Source organism: Erithacus rubecula (genome assembly GCF_903797595.1).
Source record: "Erithacus rubecula genome assembly, chromosome: 22".
Taxonomy (NCBI): Eukaryota; Metazoa; Chordata; class Aves; order Passeriformes; family Muscicapidae; genus Erithacus; species Erithacus rubecula.
This window is the reverse complement of record NC_136674.1, coordinates 9,821,287-9,842,544: the sequence shown is the minus strand read 5'-3', so window position 1 is coordinate 9,842,544 and position 21,258 is coordinate 9,821,287. Positions and strand designations below refer to the sequence as shown.

At 53.5% G+C, this 21,258-nt stretch overlaps 2 protein-coding genes across 4 annotated transcripts in view; both read left to right on the top strand.

Annotated features, from left to right (window-relative positions):
• Positions 1-21,258, top strand: part of LOC306811325 (S-adenosyl-L-methionine-dependent tRNA 4-demethylwyosine synthase TYW1-like) — a 396,352-nt gene that overhangs the window by 133,837 nt on the left and 241,257 nt on the right. The gene's annotated exons all lie outside the window — the stretch shown is intronic.
• The window catches only part of CALN1 (calneuron 1), a 139,241-nt gene that overhangs the window by 16,606 nt on the left and 101,377 nt on the right, over positions 1-21,258 (top strand). Inside the window, exon 2 of one of the 3 annotated variants that reach the window (XM_079324938.1) lies at positions 2,282-2,461. In XM_079324938.1, the coding sequence (XP_079181064.1) occupies positions 2,352-2,461 (110 nt within the window). In that variant the 5' untranslated portion in view covers positions 2,282-2,351. Of the gene's footprint in view, positions 1-2,281; positions 2,462-9,872; positions 10,210-10,963; positions 11,730-21,258 lie in introns of those variants that run through there. The other 2 variants (XM_079324940.1, XM_079324939.1) reach the window with 2 other exon arrangements.

The window sequence follows — 21,258 nt, the reverse complement described above, 5'->3', positions numbered from 1 at the left end:
CTCACCACTGATTAATGGGCTGCTAATGGCATTACTTATTTCATTATCCAATCTGCAAGATCAGTCATTATCTAGGGAAAAGGAAAGTCCATTTCTTACTGGCATTAAGCGGTTGGCTGGCAGGGTAAAGTGCAAGGTTCACATTTAGGAAGAGGAGCAAGAAGAAAATTTCTTTTCAGGAAGAAAATTTGCACTGAAAGTCATCTCCATGTTTGTATTACCCAAAGACTGGAGCTCAGATATCAGAGGAGGTGTTGCAGATCACAGAGATAAAAGAGGTAGCCCAAAACATAGAAGGTGCCCTCAGAGGGCTGGGATAATAGTACTGGTAGTAATAATAATAATAATAATAATAATAAATAATAATTCTAATTAATAATAATCTACCTGGAAGCCTGGGTCAGAGAATAATAATAAATAATAATTCTAATTAATAATAATCTACCTGGAAGCCTGGGTCAGAGCTCAGGTGCTTGAGGTGTTGTGCAATTGCAGCCAAAGAAATCGTTGCTTCCAATTCTCCTTCCACAAAAAGGGCAAGCGAGGCCAGCTGGCGAGTGACAGATGGGGAGGGACAGCGGGGAGGGACAGCGGGGAGGGGACAGCGGGGAGGGGACAGCGGGGACAGGACAGCGGGGAGGGGGCAGCAGGGACGGGATAGCGGGAAGGAGACAGCGGGGAGGGGACAGCGGGGAGGGGACAGCGGGGACGGGACAGCGGGGAGGGGACAGCGGGGAGGGGACAGTGGGGAGGGGACAGCGGGGAGGGGATAGCAGGGAGGGACAGCGGGGACGGGACAGCGGGGAGGGGATAGCGGGGACGGGACAGCGGGGACGGGACAGCGGAGAAGGGACAGCGGGTAGGGGACAGTGGGGAGGGGACAGCGGGGAGGGGATAGCGGGGACGGGACAGCGGAGAAGGGACAGCGGGGAGGGGAGAGCAGGGAGGGGATAGCGGGGACGGGACAGTCGGAGGTTTATGTCCAAAAAGGAGTCAGAGGGGTCCTTTTTGCTTTATTCAAATAAAGGGAGAGGCCATGGGGCATTCCCCTGGGATCTCTCAAGTGTTTGGAGGACACAGCCTCCCTTTTTATCCTATTTTCCTGGCTGTATTTCCCTCTTTGTTTCCCCATTGCCTGAGGTACTTGACAGGCACAGACTTCCCAGAACACCTGATACCTGAGATTCCCCTCTGATGTAAAACCTTCCGTTTTCATTTTTAATTCTTATGGAATTCATGGTTTTCCCCCATTGCTTCTTTCATCTTTCAATACCCAATTTCATTTTATCAGCAAAGCTACAGTTTGTTTCTAAAGGCAAATAATAATTTTCCATTCATCAATCAGTGGAATTCTTCCTATTGTTTCTTTTATCTCTCAGTTCTAGTTTTATCTGCTACCAGACCCACAGCTTCTTTGTAAAGACAAATCCCTCATTCCTCTTACAAGGATCTGCAAGGATCATGGAAATCCAGCTCCTGGCCCTGCACAGGACAGTCCCTACACCACACCACGTACCTGGGAGCATTGTACAAACACTCCTTGCCCCAGGAGTGATGTCCCAAAAGGAATGGGGATGGGGTGGGAGCCAGGTCTGAGCCATGAGGAGCCCTGGCACGGCCATGAGGAGCCCTGGCGTGGCCATGCTGACCTGTGCTGGCCACAGAGAGGAAGGGGAGCCATGGCCATGGGCTGGGAGTGGCCACAGGGGTCGGGAGGAGCTCGGTGACACCCCACAGAGGGGACAGTCAGGCTTGGAGGTTTGTGTGTCACCACTGGAGATGTGACTCTCGCTGAGGGGACACCCTGGGGTCCCTGTGGTGGCACAGCTTGTAAAGGCCTGAGAAATGCAAGGTGTCAAGGCTGCTTTTCCCTGGCTCCCAGCAGCACCCACCGACACTGGGGCACTGCAGGGAGGGTCCGGGCTGGCCCTGGGGGCAGCGGGCTCCTGGCCCGGGGGCTTTTCCAGCAGCTGCCCAGCGCTTCCAGGGCATGCCCGTGCGAGCTGTGCCCTTCCCTCTGCCCTGTGCCAGCTCTGCCAGCTCACGGCTGGTGCCCGGGGCGAGCGGGGCTGTGTCCCAGAGCTCCATCCCCGCGGCACTGCGCATTCCCACCCCGCTCTTTTTGGGAATGAACATCTGCTCCAGATGTGGCCGCTCGCCGCCCGCGCTGCCGCGCTCCTGCCACTGTTGTCCCGGCATGAATTATTGAGAGCCGGGCTTTAAATAAACGATGCAGGCTGTCCGTGCGTGCGCTGAAGTTTGTGTCGCTCCTCGCCCGCAGAGTCGCGCCCCGGGCTCGCCCGGCCCCATGATGAGCTCGCCCCGCGCCCGGGCCCCGCCGAGCCTGCCCGATGGGGCTGATCCAGGAGCCGGCAGAGCCTGAAGGTGGCCGCGGAGATGAGTCTCCCGGCGAGAAGGAGGAGCCGCCGCAGCGGAGCCGGCAACCAGAGTTCCCCTCCTGGCAAGTGATTTCTGCCTTCCCGGGAGGGAGGGAGGGAGGGAGGGAGGGATGCTGCTGCTCCCCAGGGTGGGCGTGGGGACACCCAGTGCGGGGAATGTCGCGACAGGGAGAGTCCCTGGCTCAGCCCCTCCTGCTGACCGCACAAACCCTCAGCATCCCCCGGGAGGGCGAAGGGACCCCGGGCTCCAGCCAAAGGTGGCTCCAGACCCAGCCGGCCCCTCCCTTCCTGCTGCATCGCGCCTGGGAAGTCCGAGTGGAATTTTGGAAGCTTGGTAGCCTTGGAAATTGATTTTTTTTTTTTTATTACTTTTCTTTCTTCACCATTTTGAAAAATGGCTTGACTCACAGTTGCATGAGGCTGTGGGGACTCACAGCAGACCATCTGTTTCAGCTGTTAACAGTCATTAATTCTTTCGTATTTTTTGCTACTTTTGAGACACTTTGGGGGGAAAAAATGTTCTGGATGGCACTGGAGGAGTTCAAAGTCACTAACATATTTTTCTCAGAGAAACAATGTGCCATGAATGCAGTTGTTCTAAAAGAAAACGTTTTTATTGGCTTTCTAAATGGGGAAATTGTCTCCTGTGGCCATGCAGGAGGACACGGTGTTTATCTGCCTTTCACCATGTATTTGGCTCATACCTGCACTGCAATCCATGGGCTGAGCAGACTTTTTTTAGGTTGAATCTATTGTAGAAAGGCTTTCATTATAAACAACAACAAAAGAAAGAACAGTGAGATTTTCTCTTAAGGTACTTCATTTCTGGGCCCAAGCACTCAGTGATTAACCCAGCTCAGTTTAACTGCCAGAGGGCAGGGCTGGATGGGATATTGGGCAGGAATTGTCCCTGTGATTGGGGCAGGGCTGGCACAGGGTGCCCAGAGCAGCTGTGGCTGTCCCTGGATCCCTGGCAGTGCCCAAGGCCAGGCTGGACAGGGCTGGGAGCAGCTGGGACAGGGGAAGGTGTCCCTGCAATGGAAGGGGTGGGATGGATGGGCTTTGAGGTCCTTCCAACCCAACTCATTCTGGGATTCTCTGTTTCAATGATTTAAGGAAATGGAAAGAGGGTGGGGAGGTGGTGGCAGCTCCTCCAGGGGATACCAGGTGCTTTGTGCCACCCCGAGGCCGTGGGTGCTGCTTGTCGTTGAGCAGCTTTGGGTCCTTCATCTGCATGGGGGTAAAACAGGACCAGGAGCCTTCAGAGCTGCTCCTAGGGCTGCTGCTGGGGGATGCAGAGCAGAACCTGCCCTGGTGACACTGGGAGGGGACAGCCAGGAGCTGTGGAACACTTCCAGCCATCCAGCAGCAGCTCTCAGTGCAATCCCAGCCGTGGCTGGAGGGGCTCCCTGCAGCTGCCCAGGGAGCCCTGCCTGGGGAGCAGCTCCTTGGCACTGCTCTGGAGCCAGGCTGAGGCTCACCCTGGTTGGTGGCACCCAGGGACACGTGGGGACAGATGGCAAACCCTAAATACCTGCATGGGGCAAAGCATAGGATGTGCCTTAGGTCTGGATGATCCCACATCCCAGAGAGGGACTGGAGGCTCCTCCTGACCCTTCCCAGGACATCCCTGGGTCTCTGCTCTCATACCTGAGCAGGGGCTGTGCCCCAGGTGCTGGAGGACAGCCAGGCCATGCTCACCAGCAGAAGGTGAAGGAATTCACATCTGGAGCCTTGGAGACATTTGGGGCCAGTGTGGTTTTCATTTGAGGCCTTTCCGTTCTCCATTGACTTAATTAAATTTAAAAAAGAAATAATAATAATAAAAAAAAAAAGCAGGCAGGATTGGGCTTCCCCCCCCCTTTTCTTTCTGATCAGATGCCTGGCTCAGAGTGCTACAGAGCCAATTTTCATTTTGAAATTTCCTTTCATTTTAAAGCTCCCCACAAGAACTTGGAGCTGCAAACCGAAATGAGGAGGTGTCAGACTTCACAAACCAACCCAACCCCAAACCTATTCATTAACTCAAAAAGCATCTTCTGTTTTGTCAATTTTCTGGAAAAAATTAACTTTTTTTTCTTTTTTTTTCAAATAAAAACATTGTTTTTTTAAAATAAAAAAAAACAACAACTGATTTAAGCAGAAATACTCCTCATAATTTGCTGCAGAGGAAAGGAATGGGAGTTGGCTCTTGGCTGAGGGCTCCTCTCCTCCTTCCTGCTGCCAGCCTGTGCCAAGGGACAGAGAATTTCTGGGCCATGGAGAGAGATTTGCAGGTTTGATAAGGATAATTTGAGATCCCATTTGCTTCTGATGCCCCAACATTTGTTGGTTTTCCATCCATCCATCCATCCATCCATCCATCCATCCATCCATCCATCCATCCATCCATCCATCCATCCATCCATCCATCCATCCATCCATCTCCTCCTTCCAGCAGCTCAGAGCTCATTGCACCCCAAGAGACCCCAGAGGGCACAGCAAATCCCTGCCTGCTCCCAGTTCAGTGAGGAAAAGGCAGGAGAGCTCTGCCCAGCAGGAAATTTGCCCATTAATACCCCAGACACCAAAATCTCAATGGAGCTCTTCCCTCAGAACCAGCTCAGATGCCTCTGCCTGATGGGAACTCTAAAAATAAGCACATTCTCCACAAACAGCTTAAAGATGTTGGAAATGAAAAGCAACAAAGGCTGGAGAATGGATGAGTCACTAAATTACAGGGCTATCTTTCGAAGAGCAAAACAAAACACACAGAGCCCCCCCCAGCCCTGGCTGCTGAAATTCCTGGTGGCTTTGGGGCTGGGCTGGGGCTCTCTGCCCTGTGCAGCCACTTGGCTGAGTCTCCAGGGCTCTGAAGGGTGAAACCTTGGCCAGTTCTGCTGCACTCTGTGCCAGAGCTGCTCTGAATGATGAGAGGGAAGCCAGCCTGGCCAGCAGCATGACAGGAGGTGCTGTTCTCTCCCACATGGCCTTTGCTGGGAGTTTTTTGGGGTAATCCCCCTCACATGAGCTCCTGGGATTAGGAGGGGTGTAAGGGGTGTAAGCAAAAATTCCTGTTCACAGAGGGTTGGGAAGCCACAAGTGTTTGGAGTCTCAGCTGGGCAAAGATCTCTGTGGGTGTCAGTGCATGTCTGTACCTTTAGCTGGGTGATAACACCATTGAACTCTCAGTTTGGGATTTCCCCCCTCCCTCAAGGTCTCCTTCCACCAGGGTGGACTCTGTTGCAAAGCTGCAGCTTTGTTAGCATTTGCAGATGAGTTTGGATCACAATGCTGGCATTTGAGGCAGCAGGAAAGGGGCTGGCCTGGTGCCAAATCTGATGTTTGCAGCCAGCCCCAGCCTTTGGGAGAGGCTGGAAGGAACCCTTGGATCCCAGCAGATGGTGGGGCTGGAGGTGCCAGCCCTGCTGCTGGGCTGTGCAGTGCCCTCCTGGGGGCCTGCAGGACTGCAGGGTGTCCCCTTCTGCCCAGGATGAACCCCAGAATGGGTTGGGTTGGAAGGGACCTCAAAGGAATCCAGTGCCACCGCTGCCATGGAAGGGACACCTCCCACTGTCCCAGCTGCTCCCAGCCCTGTCCAGCCTGGCCTTGGGCACTGCCAGGGCTGAGACAGCCACAGTGCTCTGTGCCAGGGCCTCACACCCTCACATCACCCCCAGAACCCTCACCCATCCCTTCTGGCCAGGAGGGGACCAGGGTGGCAGCCTGGCCAGTGTCCCCAGGCTGGCTCGCTCCCAGCCCAAAGAACCCTTTGATCCATAAATCCATAGCCTGAGCTGGCAGCTCCAATAAAACTGGGCCCAAGGATCATCAATCCTGGAGCACAGCTCACCCAGCAGTGATTTAATCTCAATATTCCATCCTGAAATGTGCTAATTAAACTCTAGGAGAAAGCATCCAGTGCAGAAGCGAGGTGGAGCAAAAGGAAAAATAAAAGTTTCTCCTGGCATAATTGAGCACCATTAAAACATGAAAACCCAGGCTAGGGAGCAATTGTACTCCTTCCACCAAGTGTTTCATCAGAAAGAATGGGGTGGAATTAAGCAATAGTGAGCATGTGAGCTGTGAGTTGGAAAACCTCTCCCACTCGTGAGTGTGAGGCTGGGAAAGGCTCAGAGCCCCCTTCGGGAGAGGGACACTGGGTGCTGCCCAGGACATTCAAACTGCAGTGGACTGAGCCCCCTCCCAGCACCATGGGGAAGGAAGGATTGCAAACCTCCTCCCTCCAAACCTTCCCCATTTCCTAGGGTTTTCAACGGAGCAAAGCTCTTTAATCCCATCGAGGACTTTCAGAGGGACTTCCAAGTTTGTGAGGCTTCCAGGTCTCACATTTGGCTAAAAGGGATCTTTTGAAGCCACACAACTCTCCCGGAGCCCTGGACTTGCTCTGCCTCCCCTTGGACACCCAATTCACTGCTGCTGGATCCGTGGTGCTCCCCCATCCCCAAACGAAGCCCCTGGCCTGCCCCGGGGGCTCTGCTGGCACCAAGGAGCAGGGTGTGCCTGGAGAGAGCAGCTCGATGGGAATTCTCCGTCTGAATTCCAGCAGGTAACAGCTGATCCCTCCTTGGAGGGACACCCCAGGGCAGTGTCCCCAGGCAGATGACAACAACCTGCCCTGCTGCCATCACTCAGGATTTTATTGTCTCTATCCTATTGAATTCAATTCAATTCTATTGAATTCAATTCAATTCTATTGAATTCTATTGAATTCTATTGAATTCTATTCTATTGAATTCTATTCTATTCTATTCTATTCTATTCTATTCTATTCTATTCTATTCTATTCTATTCTATTCTATTCTATTCTATTCCATTCCATTCCATTCCATTCCATTCCATTCCATTCCATTCCATTCCATTCCATTCCATTCCATTCCATTCCATTCCATTCCATTCCATTCTATTCTATTCTATTCTATTCTATTCTATTCTATTCTATTCTATTCTATTCTATTCTATTCTATTCTATTCTATTCTATTCTATTCTATTCTATTCTATTCTATTCTATTCCAAGCATCCAGGGGCTGATTCTTGAGGAAGCCCCATCCTCCTGCAGAGCTCCATCCCAGCTCCCCCTCTCAGCCCCAGGAGATGCTGCCCAGGACACCTGAAAACCAGAGGGTTTGGAGTGATCAGCTCTGTATTTGTACAAAGAAAAAAGGGAAAAGAGCCGTGGGCTGCTCTTATTGATGTGGATACAATCTGGAGATATTCTGGGTCTATTTAGGGATTAATGAGGACTCAGTCCTTTCAGAAATTTTAATAATAAACTTATCAACCTAATGGATTTTCCAGCTACTGTTTTCAGCCATGAAGGTTGGAACCTTTTTGGTTAATGTTTTCCAGAGCTGAAGGAAAGGAAATTAGCTAAAGGCAGGGAATAACTTTCCCAAATGAGGAGGTTTGCCCCTATTTACTCACGTAGGCAGCCCAGATGGAGATGAGGGAGCTGCAGGTGGAAGTTTTCTTATGGATAAAGAGAAAAAAAATAGGAATAAAAAAGTAAAAGGATGAGGAGATTCATCTGCATCTCATTCTGATGGAACAACATTTGGTGCCATCACTCACCTTCCACTGCTGATGCTGAGGGCCTTGCTCCTGGAGCAGGGATTATCTTCTCATTGAACACAGGAATGCCAATAACTTCATAAAAATGGTAGAACTGCAGGATGTAGCCCAGCCCTGGTGGTTTAAAAGGAACATGGATAAATTTGTAGATCTCTGTGCAGGCAATGTCCAGGCAGTGGGATGCAGAAATTCCCCCTGGGGAGGGAGAGCTGAGCTGGTGGAGCAGAAGGGGTGGAATATCAATGGAGATGGGGTTTATGGGGTTTACATGCATAGGGAGCAGAGAGAGCCAAAATCCCTCTGCCCCTGGCTCCTGAGCTGCAGATCATGTTCCTTCTGATCCCAGGAAAATCCCAGCATGGGGAACACGGTGACCCACGGGGCTGAAGGGAAGGAGACAGGAAGGATTTTACATCAGAAAAGTACAAGGAAGACAAGATGTGAATTAAACACCTTTGAGCCTAAAACTGGTGCTCTGCAGGCTTTGTTTGATGCACACACGGCTGTGGGAGTGTTGCTGGAGATGACAGGTGTCTCTCCAGGCTGTTTTCCAGATCCAGTTGAGGCAGTTTGAGCTGTTGGGCTCCCATCAGAGCCTCTCCTGCAGTCAGCTGCTGTCACCAGCACATCTCTGCTTGCTTTCAGCCCAAACTGGCTCCAGTCTAACTTCCCCTGGCCAGCTGTCCCCGAGGGGTCAGGGCTGTGCTGGTGGCAGGCAGTGATCCAAGGACTGTGTGCCTCAGGAGCATTCCAACAGGGAGCTGGGGAGCCAAGCAGGCTCCATCAGTGCTGCTACCAGCTGAAGGTGACTGCAGCAGGGAGAGGAGGGACATTTGGCCAGCACTCCTGCAGACACTTCCTCCTCCCCAGTGCAGAAATCCAGGCCCCCTGGATCAGTGATGTGGCTCTCCCTGCTCTGCTCTTCCTCCTCCAGCATCCAGTGGGGTCAGGAGGGCTGGGGGGCCCTGGGTGCAGGGAGAAGCACAGTTTGTGCACACAGAGCACAAGACACACCTGCAGATGTGTGTTCATCTCCTCCACTGCTGCTGGCCAAGAAACCCAAGACCATTCTGGCCAATATCAGCAAAGATGTGGCCAGCAGGACCAGGGCAGTGAGGGCAGGGATTGTCCCCTGTGCTGGCACTGCTGGGGCACCTCCACTCCTGGGGGCAATTTTGGGCCTCTCACAAGACAAACCCAGAGGGGCTGGAACATGTCCAGGAAAGGGAACAGAGCTGGGAAGGGGCTGGAGCCCCAGGAGCAGCTGAGGGAGCTGGAAATGGGCTGAGCCTGGAGAAAAGGAGGCTCAGGAGGGACCTTGTGGCTCTGCACAACTCCCTGCCAGGAGGGGACAGCCGGGGAGTCGGACTCTGCTCCAGGGAACAGGGACAGGAGGAGAAGAAACAGCCTCAGGCTGGCCAGGGGAGGTTTGGGTGGATTTTGGGGAAATTTCTCCATGGGAAGGGTGGTCAGGAACTGGAAGGAGCTGCCTGGGGAGGTTTGGAGTCCCTGTCCCTGGAGGGATGGATGTGGCACTTGGGGACACAGGTCAGGGGTGGGCTTGGCAGTACGGGACCATGGTTGGACTAGATCCTGGAGGTCTTTTCCACCCAACGATTCCGTGCTTCTAAAAAAGGAACTGGCGGCTAAACCCACCTCCCTGCCAAAAGGAGACCTGGAGACGCAACTTGCTGCGGGGCTCGGCCCCACTGCAGCGGCTCCCTCCCGGCGCTGGATTTTTGGGGGCTGCGCCTTTCCGGCGGGGCCGGCGCCGCTCCCTGCGCGCAGCATCCCCGGCTGGGCTAGAGGATGCGGAGGAGGGGGCGGCCCGGCGAGGAAGGGGTTAGCAGAAGGGGTTAGCCGGGCTGCGGGCGGAGGGTGGTCCCTGGCCCGGGGGGAGCGCGGCGCGGCGCTCGGGGCTCGGGCAGCGCTCGGGGCTGCGGGGCCATGGGGCGCTGAGCCGCGCCGCGCCGCGCTCCTCCTCCTTCAGCATCGCCCCCTTCCAGCCCCGTTCTTCGCTTCTTTGATTTCATCCCTTTGCATGGTTTCTTTTTTTTTTTATGTGATATTTTTCTCTCTCTCCGCCATCCCCACCGCCCAGATCTCTCTGTGCCTCCTCCCTCCATCCTCCTTTGAATAACTCGTCTGGGAGCGATCTGGGGGGGCGGGGGGGGTGGGGGGGTGGGGGGTACAGTGGAGCCGAGCAAACCTGTGGCGGAGGAGGCGGCTGGTGGAGAGGTGAGTGAGGAGGTGGCGGAGGATGGGGAGCTCGGGCTGCCCCCCGGCCGGGCGGGGACGGAGGGGAGGGCTCGGAGGGAGCCGGCTGCGCGAAGGCAGCGCCCTCCCCTCCCCGGCTCGGGGCCACCGCAGCTGCACCGGGAACCTGTTGGGGCTCAGACGGGCCGGCAACCGAGCGATCCCCGCGGGGGGACCCGCGGGGGGTCGTGGGGTGCGCGAGGGGGATGCTCGGGATGCTCATCCCCTGCCCTCGGTACCCAGCCCCGCGGCCGTGCCCCCGAGCCGGCCGTGGGCGCGCACGCTCGTGTTTGTGGAGTTGCCATGGAGCGGCACAACAGCACTCTGGCTGCCCAGAAAACCAATTTTTAAATTCGTTTCCTGGCCCCCTGCTCGTCCGTAGCGGGTGATGTAATGAGAGCTCGGTGTCTATGCGGTGTCCTGCTCTCGGGGAGTTGGACACGGATGGAGAGCCCAGATCCCGGAGCAGAGGGAGCATCCGCCATCTGTTTGAATGGATGGGTCCTAATGAATCTGTCAAACCCAACAAACGCGCTTGACGGAGGAATTCGGCCCCAAACACCTCCTGATGCCGCTGTCGGCAACCAAAACGCTCCGAGCAGAGCGGTGCCCGTCCCCCCGTGCCTGCTCGGAGCCGTGATGAGCCCAGCCCCGGCTGATTTCGGCTGATTCCATCACCACGTCCAACACCTGATTTGCAGCGCTCGCCTGCCGCTTTCCCCCCGGAGCAGGAGCCCCCCAGGGCTGCAGTGGGGGGGGCTGAGCCGGGTCCTGGCTGAGCTGTTCCGCGTTACTCAGCAGCTCCTCAGACCTTTCCCACCCACCAAGTTTCGCTGTTCTCCGCGGAGCAGCTGCCTCCCCCTTAGCGCTGCTCCGCGGGGCGCCGGCCGAGCTGTGTCCCCTCGCGGTGGCTTCGGGAGCGCTGGAAGTCCCGGGATACGGATGGGCTGCGCCGGGAGATGAGAGCGGGACGGGCGCTGCGGTGGGAGCGGCTCCCCGGGCTGTGGGTGCCGGAGCAGAGGTGTGTGATCCTGGGTGCCTCCGAGGGCTCGCTGAACTACAGCAGGAGCTTCCCGCAGCCTGGGAAATGGAATTTGCCCGTTGTCGAGCTGTAGAATAGCTGCACAAGGCCGGCGCTGGCACAGGACTGGAGCGCCCAGGGTGCTGGCATCACGTAGGCAGCTGCCACCGAAATGACACACTTGATTGAAGGCCAAAAGAACCCAATACGTAACTGCTGTGATTAAGCTCCATATGATGCCTCAGAGCAAGTAAAAACCCCTCCTTCATCTCATCCTGCTTGTAACGAGACAGCCGTTGCAGGGATCTCATTTGGGTCATGTTGTGGCTTTTGGGGGATTTTGGGGGGGTTGTTCTGGGTCGGTTTTTTTTTGCTTCTGGCTGTACACACCCATGACCTGCAGCAATCCGCACCCCCGCGATGCCCCCTGAGAGCCTTGGGCTGTAGGTGTGCTGCTAGCTGGGAATACAAATCCGAGCAGGTAAGAGCTCCCGATGCCATTTCTTTACCAGGGAATTTTCCAGCTGGCTTCCCGTGGGCCCCTGCACGCTCCCTTCCTCCCGGAATGCATGTGTGGGACTGTTCCCGGGAAGGGGATGGTGGGGAAGCTTCATCCTTTCAGTTTGGGGGAGTCTCGGTGGATGCTTGGCTGTTTCCTCAGAGGATGCGCTGGACCTGTAGCCAAATCCTCTCTGCACTGCACCTGTGGATAAAGGCTGAGCCCGAGGGGTCTGCATGGCTCGGGGCAGAATCCCCTGGGGAAGTGAGGGAGCGCAGGCAGGTCCTGCTCGGGTGGAGCTGCCGGGGGTGCCAGGGCTCTCCCGTGGGGAGGGTCTGTCCTGCAGGAGCTGCGTTCTGCTCCTCGATTCCTCGGGAGTGTGCGGAGCTCGGCTGCTTCTCACAGCACCTTCCTCAAGTTCTCGGTGGGGCAAGGCTTTGGTCCTGGGAAGAGGAGGATTTATTTCAGGAGGGAACAACAGCACTTCTCCAGCGGTTCTCTGCCATCGAGCCGCAGGGCAGAACTTGGCTTGCAAAGAGAAAAAACCCAAATCAAAACAGAGCAAGGGGTAATTTAAGCCAAATCTCTTTCCTCGCCCGCCTCAGCCGTGCGGGGAGCGGGGCTGAGCCTCCCTGTTCCCTGCTCCCCCTCCCTGGCTTCATTTCCATGCAGGTTCTGTCCAATCGCCATGTGCTGGAGGGTTCTGCTGCAGATCCCTTCCACACCACGGCAGGTCTGTAACTACAGATGGATTTAGAAACAGCATTTTGGTGGCTGCTTGTCCAGGCTTTCCAGCCCAGGCACATTTCAGTGGCTGCTCCTGTGCGGCTCCCTCCGCCTCCAGGAACGCTGCCCCTCTAAGTTCAAGGCAATGCAACTTTCTTGTCGTATTTCTTTTGAAATGTCCTAATCTCCAAGCAAAATCATGGCTTGACCCATGCAGTGATGGTGCTGTGCGTGTTCTGTCTTCCAGAGTTGTGGTAAACTGAGCAAAATGCGCATTGAGGAACTCCTTGGACTGGAAATACCCTCCACCAGAATTTTAGATTTGTGCTCGTAGAGCTTTCATTGATTTGGGATGAAATATGGCAGGCAATCTATGAGGAGATGCAAATTCAAACAGGCAGAGCCTTTTCAGAAAATGCTGGGAATGTCAGAAGAAAGCGTTCATTGTAGCCAGGTGCCTTCCTGAGGTGAACTGAAGGGTTTTTAATGTTGTGTAAAAAGGCCAAGTCAGTTTTATTCAGTTCATACAGACCCCAGCTAATGATGTACTGGGAATTGATCATATGGAGGAGCTTTGCAAGGCTGGGGAGGCTTTAATTGTGGTTTTAACCTGTGAATGTGGTTAGTGTTACAAGTGTGAGGCAGAAACTCAAGAAAATCCCGGGTATTATGCAATAGTTCTTGGCTATCATGAAAAGAGGGCAATAGAAACAAACTGGTTTATAGCTCTGCTTTTAATTAACTGCAGCCTCCTTCGATAAAAGCACTAACATGTGAAAATGGTTCTCAGAGTAAAGACATTAAGCAGTGGTAATAAAAGCCACAGTCTGAATTTAGTCTGTTGAACCTGGAGCCCATGGGCAGGACCTGGAAAATGTAAAGAAATTCAGTGGGTGGCTCTTCTAAAAGTGGCCTCTCATTCCTTGAACTTAACAGCAGCGTGTGGAGGCTTGCTGGGCATCCCTGCATTTGCATTTTTACAGCAGGAGAAAAGCAAACCTGAAACATTTGCACTGAATTCTGTCCTTAGGTCTGTCTCAGACATCTGCACTGCTGTCCTCAGCTCTGCCCTAGCTGGGGCTTCCGGGCCCCTTTTTAGACCTGGGCCTTTCCTGGACCCCCTTTCCCAGCATTATCCCACCCTTTCACCTGGCTGGAGGGGCTGGATTCGTGTTGCTCCGTGCCTGGAGCCATTCTCTGTTGTGCTGGCCTCTCTGCAGGTTTGGTGGCTGTCCCTGGGCTGGGGACACTGCACAGGGGTGGCAGGACCCTGTGGGCTCATCTCTGAGCCCCAGCAGTGAGTGATGCTGGGGGAGCTCAGTGGAGGTGCTGCTTTGGGGCTCTGCTCCATCCCTTCTCCTCACTCTCCTGTATTTCCATGCCTTTGCCTGAAGCCCTTCCCTGCAGCAGGGGTTTGGATACTCAGGAATGCAGGGAAATGGGGCTGCACTGCCTTTGAACAGGCCAGTGGGGTTTGCCTGTGCTCCCTGGGTGTCCTGCAGGCTGCTGCTGTGGCTGGCACAGGTGACAGCACGTGCAGACACACAGGTGACAGCAGGGAGAACATCTGTGTGCATCTCATTTCCTTGGCATCTCTTTCTGCTGGGATGTTAAATCAGAACGTGAGCTGGAATCTGTTTGGTTGCAGGAAGGGCTCTGCTGATGTCCTGCACTAATCCAGTTTGGTTTAATCCCTTCCCAGCCTCAATTGCCAGGGGCTGTGCTCTGTTCCTGCCCAGGGCTCAGGAGGGCAGAAGCTCCTGGAGTTAAGGAGCTGCAGGGGCCCAGTGGGGCTCTCTGCCCCTCAGGGTGTGCAGACACCTCTGTCCCCTCCTGCCAAGCCTTGGGCAAACAGAGGAGGAAAAACCTTGCCCAGGTGAGCCCTGCTGGTGCTCCCAGGCTGTCCCAGTGCAGGGAGCTGCAGGTGCTGCTGCCTCCAGGGATGCTGTGGCCCTGGGGAGATGTCCCATGGGCAGGGCTGGAATACCTGCAGGTGTTTGTGCTGCTAATTAGCAATTGTCCCCAAGGGTTTGAGGACATGTCAAGAGGCTCCCAATGATGCCACAGTAAAGTGTTCCTTGGGGTCTAATTATTCATTCAGCCTGAGACTCTGCTCTGACCCCTTTTAAAAGCAGCACTCAAGGAGAAATGGGCTCTCTCCTTTCCCCCTGGATATTCCTGACCTCTCCAGGGCAGAGATTTCTCCAGGAGAGCTCTCAGCACATCAACCCTTATGCAACTAAGACTGCAAAGAGGTGATCAACCCTGCCAGGTATTAAGGTTGGGAAGAGCCAACCCAAGAGCAAATCCCAGGAAAAATAAGAAAATGAACTCTGTAACTGTTTCCAATTATCCAGTGCTGCTGGTTCTTCTGGTGTTTCAGGCAGAAATATCTCAGGGTCGAGCTTGTTTACAGAGTGCTTGTGGGTTTCAGGCCCAGCCAGCATCAGATTTCTCTTGTATGTTCCCTTCAAGTAAAGGCTTAAATAAAAATAAGTATGCTGTAATTTGTGCCACCCCGACTGCTGAGCACTGCTCCAGCAGGAAATGATCACTGGGGCCCCTGGAACAGCTTTGCTGAAATCTTCCAAGGAGCAGGAACTTGTGGGGAAAGCAGCACAGACTGACCCTGCTCCCCCTGAGAGGAGCTGGTGTCTGGGGAATTAAGGATGAGGATGGACTGGGGCCAGGGGATGCTCCAGAGCTTTGCAGCCCCATAGCTCTGGGGTTTGGCCCTTGGAAAGGGCCTGTTCCCAGTGACTGCTGTGTGTGGGGTCACTGGGGCTTGGGGGCACCAGGATCCCCTGCCACAAGCAGGGAGTGGAGTTAAACAGCTGCTCCAAGGGCATGGATGGATGAGGATGGATGGATGGATGGATGGATGGATGGATGGATGGATGGATGGATGGATGGATGGATGGACACACAGAGCCCATCTCTGGCAGCAGTTCTTCAGCTCCTGTGTGTCCAAGGCAGCTGACATTCCCAGTTTCTGCAGAGTAGAGCCTTTGTCACATCAGTCCCTGCACCCTCTGTCACCACAGCCTGCTCTGGGTTGGTGGCAGCCCCTGGTGCTCTGGACACCTCTGCTTGGGCCAGCTCTCCCTTTGGGGCTGTGCACCCTCTCCCACAGCCTGGGACCCTTGCCTTGAATCTGGGCCATTGTGTCTGGGGACACTTTTCCAAGGAAGCTGCTGGCCCTGGATGTTTGCAGGGGAAGTGCTGGGAGTAGATCTTCATTGGAATCTTAGACCGTAGTCCACCCCAGTTTATATACATTATTCCAGTGTTGGGGTTGCCCTTGTCTCTAATTCCCTTCTGCTCATTTCTGTGTGTTGGTGGCTCCAGCCCTCCCAGTTCCCAGGGAATTTTCTGTAGGAACCATCAGCCATTGCTTTAGAAAATAACCCTCACCAGATGTCCCAGAGTCTCCTTTAAAGACGAGGCCTGGCAGAAGTCAGATTTATTGGAAGCAATTAATTGTCCTGCTAAGAGCCCTCAATGTTTTGGCATTTCATTAATAAGATGTAATCAACCACCAGGCTATTTGGAGTGTGTTACTCTGTCAAATCCGCTGTTAATTGTCATTATTTGATAGATTTCATGTTTATAATTACTGGTGTGTGACGCAGGGTGTGCTCTGAATAATCCACTGTGTATTGTTTTGTGAACCAGGGTGCCTGGGGTGCCAGGAATTGCTGCTGCTCCTGTCTCCAGGGCTGATTTATGCCTGGCCAGGGAGGGAACTGGACAGGAGGGAATGAACAGAAGCTCTGAAAAGTCCCCTCTGGCCAGGCTCAATGAGCAAACCCTCAGCAGCTGTGAGTGGAGGAGAGCAGGGAAATGTGTGAGGGATGTGTTCTGGCTTGGGAGTGCAGCAGTGACATTTCCTCCCTGCTTTGATGTGCTCTTCAGCACAAAGCTCTGGGATAATTTTTTTTTTTTTTTTTTTTTTTTTCTGTCAACAAGAATCTTATTCCCATCATTTAGTTCTGAGTGATCTGTGTTGTACTCAGGGGAAAAAAATGAGCTGAGTATTCCTGAGAATGAGAATTGGGATCTTTGTGTGTGAGCAGCCAGGAGTGAGGGGCTGGGCAGGGGTGGGTGAGGCTCCACAGCCTCTCTGGCACCCCTGACCTGCCCTGGGAGCTCAGCTGAACCTGCTGCCCACTGCCTTTGTCCATCCTGACTGCTGGAGAAGCTGATTTCTGAGAAGGGGGCCAGGAGGGACCTCCTCTCCATGCTGGCAGGAATCCCTGGTGGGCACAGGGTGGCCTCCAATGTGGGAAACAATCCATCAACAGCCCTGAGTGTTCATCCTTTAACTCCACCAGCACCTTCCAGTGAGGGCCTGGGGACAGGCAGCTGTGTCCCTCCTGGGGTGCTTGTTCCAGGGTTGATCCCCTTTGCCATAAAAATCTGCCTTAATTCATGATGTGCAAATTCCTTCAGCTTCCCTTTCTGCCCAGAGATCTGAGAGGTTTCTGTAGCCTGTGTTGGTTTTCTCTCCTAAATCCTTGTCACCTGAAGAAGGCTTTTTTTGGGAACCCCTGTGTGATGGACACTGTGGTTGTCCCTGGTGTCCTGCAGAGGAGTTCAGCTCACAGGAGGGAATGGGAGGCTGGGCCTCCCCAGGGATAAAACTTTCATTCCCAATCTGATTTTTTTCATGTTTGCAGGTGAATTATTAGAGGGGAGAAGAGATTAAAGATTTTTGTTGTGTTGCTGGCTTTATTTTTTTTTTTTTAACTTTATAACATCAACTCAGAGGCTTTCCAAACCTGAAAGATGGAAATTTTTTACTTATCTTGGTTAAACACAGCTGGGGGTGGCAGCAGTGACAGAAAGTGGAAGAGGGCAGCAAAAATCTGGGGATTTGTGTCAGCAGAAGGTGAGGATGAGTTTGGGAGCTGAGAGGAAATGCTGGTGAGTCAGTGCTGGTTCTTTAACAGGCACTTTAAGCCTGGTGGGAGTGGGAAAGGTCTCTGTCCCCTTGGAGAGCTGCTCTTGCCCTGGGGACAGACAGGGAGCCGCCAGGTGCTGGCAGTGCTTGGAGCCCCAGCCACGGTTCAGAACCCACAAACAACTCTGATTCCTGTCCCTGCCTGAGCTCTCACACCTGCAGCTCCAGACACAAGTGTTGGGTTTGTACCTGACCTGGCACCCTCAGCTCTCCCCTGCTGCTGGAATTCAAAGCAGCAGCAGCTGTTTGGAGAAGTGGTGTCTTTTCAAGTGCCCTTCCTCTGCTCTTTCATTTCCAATTTACTGCAGAAGGTGGGGAAAAAATCCCAGCACAAAACCTTCTGAAGCTGCAAGTGCTTTGTAGTTCTTGGACGTGGAAGTTTGTGGCTCCTGAGGTGCTGTCTGTTACATGAGGTTGTCACTCAGATCTTGTTTTCTGCCTTGCAGAGGTTTTTTTTTTCCTTCCCAGTTTCATCTTTGACAGCTGAGAATGATCTGTTTGTAAAGGCTTTTTTACCCGGTGATCATCATGAGGAGCTTTATTGTTGCTATCCTAGCCCAGGGTGTGCCAGATCTGCATTTCCTGCCTGAATCAGAGGAACATTTTCTTAGGTTTAGGCCAATAAATGGTCAGATGGAGCCCAAATTCCATGAAGGTGTGCTCAGGGCATGTGGGGATGTGATGGGTCAGGACTGGGAATCAATTTGGTCAATTTGGGTTTTACCTGGATCCCCACCAGCAGATGTTCAGTGGATCTCATCTGTATGGCTTCAAATCTCATGTTTGCAGTCCATAAACCCTTGTGAAAGGTAGAATTTGTCTGGATGGATTGATTTGCTCAAATATGTGTGAAAAGCCAGGTCTAACTTCTGATAAGCACCCAGTAAAGTGGGAGCCCTCCTGTGTCCCAGGCAAACTCCCAGAGGGATTTTGGGGTCACTGCACTGTCAGCCCAGTCTGGGGAAATGTCTGAGGCTCTGCAGACCTGCCCAGAGCCTCCAGTGCCCTGAGCAGCCTCAGCAGGAGCCTCTCTCTCTCCTGCTTATAAATATCCCAAATGTGCCTTCCTGGGGCTTTGGGGCTCTGAGATCAATAAAGTTTGGGATCAGTAGTCAGCAAACACAGACATCTTCCAGGGCTGGCCTCCCTGGGAGGATCTATTTTAGGGCTTTCTTTTAGAAGAACCAGACTTTATTTTTTTTCCATCCAGAAGCTCCTTCCAAGGCCACCTCTCTTCGTCTGCAGTACAGAACGAGCCTGAGCCTGGCTCTGTTCACAGCCCTCAGCTGAGCCTGATTAAACCAGACCTGGGCACTTCATATCTGCAGTTCAACCTTCAGACCCTGCCAAGCTGTGCATCCTCCCAAGCCAGAGCAGCCCCTGGAGCCCTGCAGGCTCTGCCCAGGCTCAGATTGCACTCCAGGTGCCAAGTCTGTGCACAAAGTAAATTAAAAAGGAAAAAATCTTTAAAGCTATTGTTAGCAGCAGGCAATGCAGGTGACAAGGGACAAAGTGACTCTTCCCAGCACAAGGATTTTGTCTTCCCTGAACTGTGCTGGCTTCAAAGTAGGGATTTAGTCTGGCTCAGCCTCTCCATGCCAGAGGCTAAGCCAGGTCTAACCATGACCCTTAGCTCACAGCCTCCTTAGAGAGAGGGCAGCATGGACAGCTCCATGAAGGGACCAGGGATAGTAGGGAGCATCTCTGGAGGCTGCAGGTGTTTCTGGCTGGGGCCTGGTGGAGGATCAGACAATCCAGGTTCCCAGGTGACACCAGGGCTCTGTTTGCTCTGCTGTCCCCTTTGGATCCAGCTGGAGATCACACAGCCTCTCTCCAAGGACAATGGCAAATGGGATCATTTCCTCCCAAGTCCCTGCAACTCTCTGCTTCAGATGTTCAAATAGTGCTGTGCCCAGGGAGAAGCATCTCTAACATTGTCACTTCATCTGATGAATTTTTAAAGGGTTTAAAAGTGACCTCAGGGACTTCCTAGCTCCTGTTCCAGTTTCTCAACCATCTGGCTGCTTCCTGGATTTTCAATATATTCCTGCATTCCCTTCAGCCCTGGGAAAGGCTGAGAGAACAGAGCTTGTGCTGGTGCTCCACTGCTGTGTCCTTGGCCATCCATGGAGCTGTGCTTTCATTCTTCCAGCTCAGGCTCCCTCAGCCCAGTCTGTGGCAGAGCTGGAAATCTCCACTTTATCCCTGTCCCACTTCTCATTTCTGCCTGCTCTGTTTGACACCACAGGGCTCAACATCCAGCTTGGAATGCTCCCAGCCCCTGGGATCCATGGAATTCCAGCTGCATGGGGAAGGCCAGCACAGGATTCTGGCAGTGCCAAGGATGTTGTGTGTTCCACACCTGAGGCTGGAAAACTAGGAGAATTCCTGGGCATTCTTTGGGCTGCACAGGGGAGAGAGGGGACAAGGAACCTCTTCCAAAGTGGTGACCACCCAGGATCAGCAGAAATTGATCCCAGTTCCATCTCAGAGATGGATCCTGGAGCTGAAATTGGATTTAATGGTTGTATGAGGTCTCATTAAAGCCTTTTTGGGAAGAGCAGCACAGGGTTGGTGAGGAGCGGAAGCCACAGACCTGTGAACAGTGTGGAGATGGCTTTTTTATCCTGATGGAATATTGTTTATGAAAATCTTCTGAATTGCACAACTGTGGCTGTTCTGAGAGGCAGGAGGGAGGCTGGCAGTGCCTGGTGGGGGTGAGACCTGCTGGGAGCCTGGCACAGGGACTGGAACCTGCCAGGGGACTGGGGACACGTCCACAGACCTGGTTAGGGGTTCTCTGGGGGCTCCTGGTTCTATGTCAATGTTTTTGTGCTATTTTCATTATATAATTCAATGAGATTTCACTGCTCCAAATTCCCAGACTGTGTTTGGTAATGTCCTGGGGTGACTTTATGATGCCTGTGCCCCCAGCTGTCTGTTCTGTTGGTGTTGGATGCTGAGTTCTGCAGCTCTAACACTGGTTCAGCAGTGAAGGGGAGAGCAGAGGTGCAGAGTTGTTACCAGAGGCTGCCCTTGCTCCCCCACATCTTTCTCACAGCCTGTGCTGTCTGCAGTGGAAGCAGGAGAGATCTCACTGCTCTTGGTTAGTTTCCACTGGCTGAGGCAGAGAAGCTCCCTGGACTGTGTTTTCTCCCTTTTTCTTGGAATTTTTCTAACCTGCTCTGGACTGAAAAATAAAAAAAAAAAAAATCACCAAAAAGACCCCACAACAGGACAGGTTTGCAAGGTTGAAAATGTGTAAGTGGTGGGGAGGAAAGCCCCCAGCCCAGTTCCCTGCTCAGGTGTGTTTGGACAGCTCTGGAGAAGGGGCAGGAGCTCAAATGGAACATTTGGAGAGGTCAAACCCTGCCAGAGCCCTGCCCCAGGTGTCCCCAGGGGAGGGAGCCAGCAGCACCCACTGATGGTTTGGGTTTCCCAGGGTCTCTCTGGGAGCAGTAGCCACAGGGAAACTGGAGGTTTCTGTGTTTCTGCCATGGACATTTTGGCTGCCTTCAAAGTGAGCCTGTCCCAGAACCCCAGAGTGGCTTGGGTGGGAAGGATCCATCCAGTGCCTCCATCCAGCGCCACCCCTGCCATGGGCAGGGACACCTCCCACTGTCCAGGCTGCTCCAGCCTGGCCCTGGTCACACCCAGGGATGGGAATTCCAGCCTGGACCAGCCTGGCCGTGCCAGGGCAGCCCTTTTTACCCAGACATTGAGCACCTGGGTATTCCCATGAAGCTTTTATGGATTCCACCTTCAAGGGCTTTCCCACTCCAGTGCTTTGGAGCTCTCCCACTGCCTGCCCCTCCTGGGCCC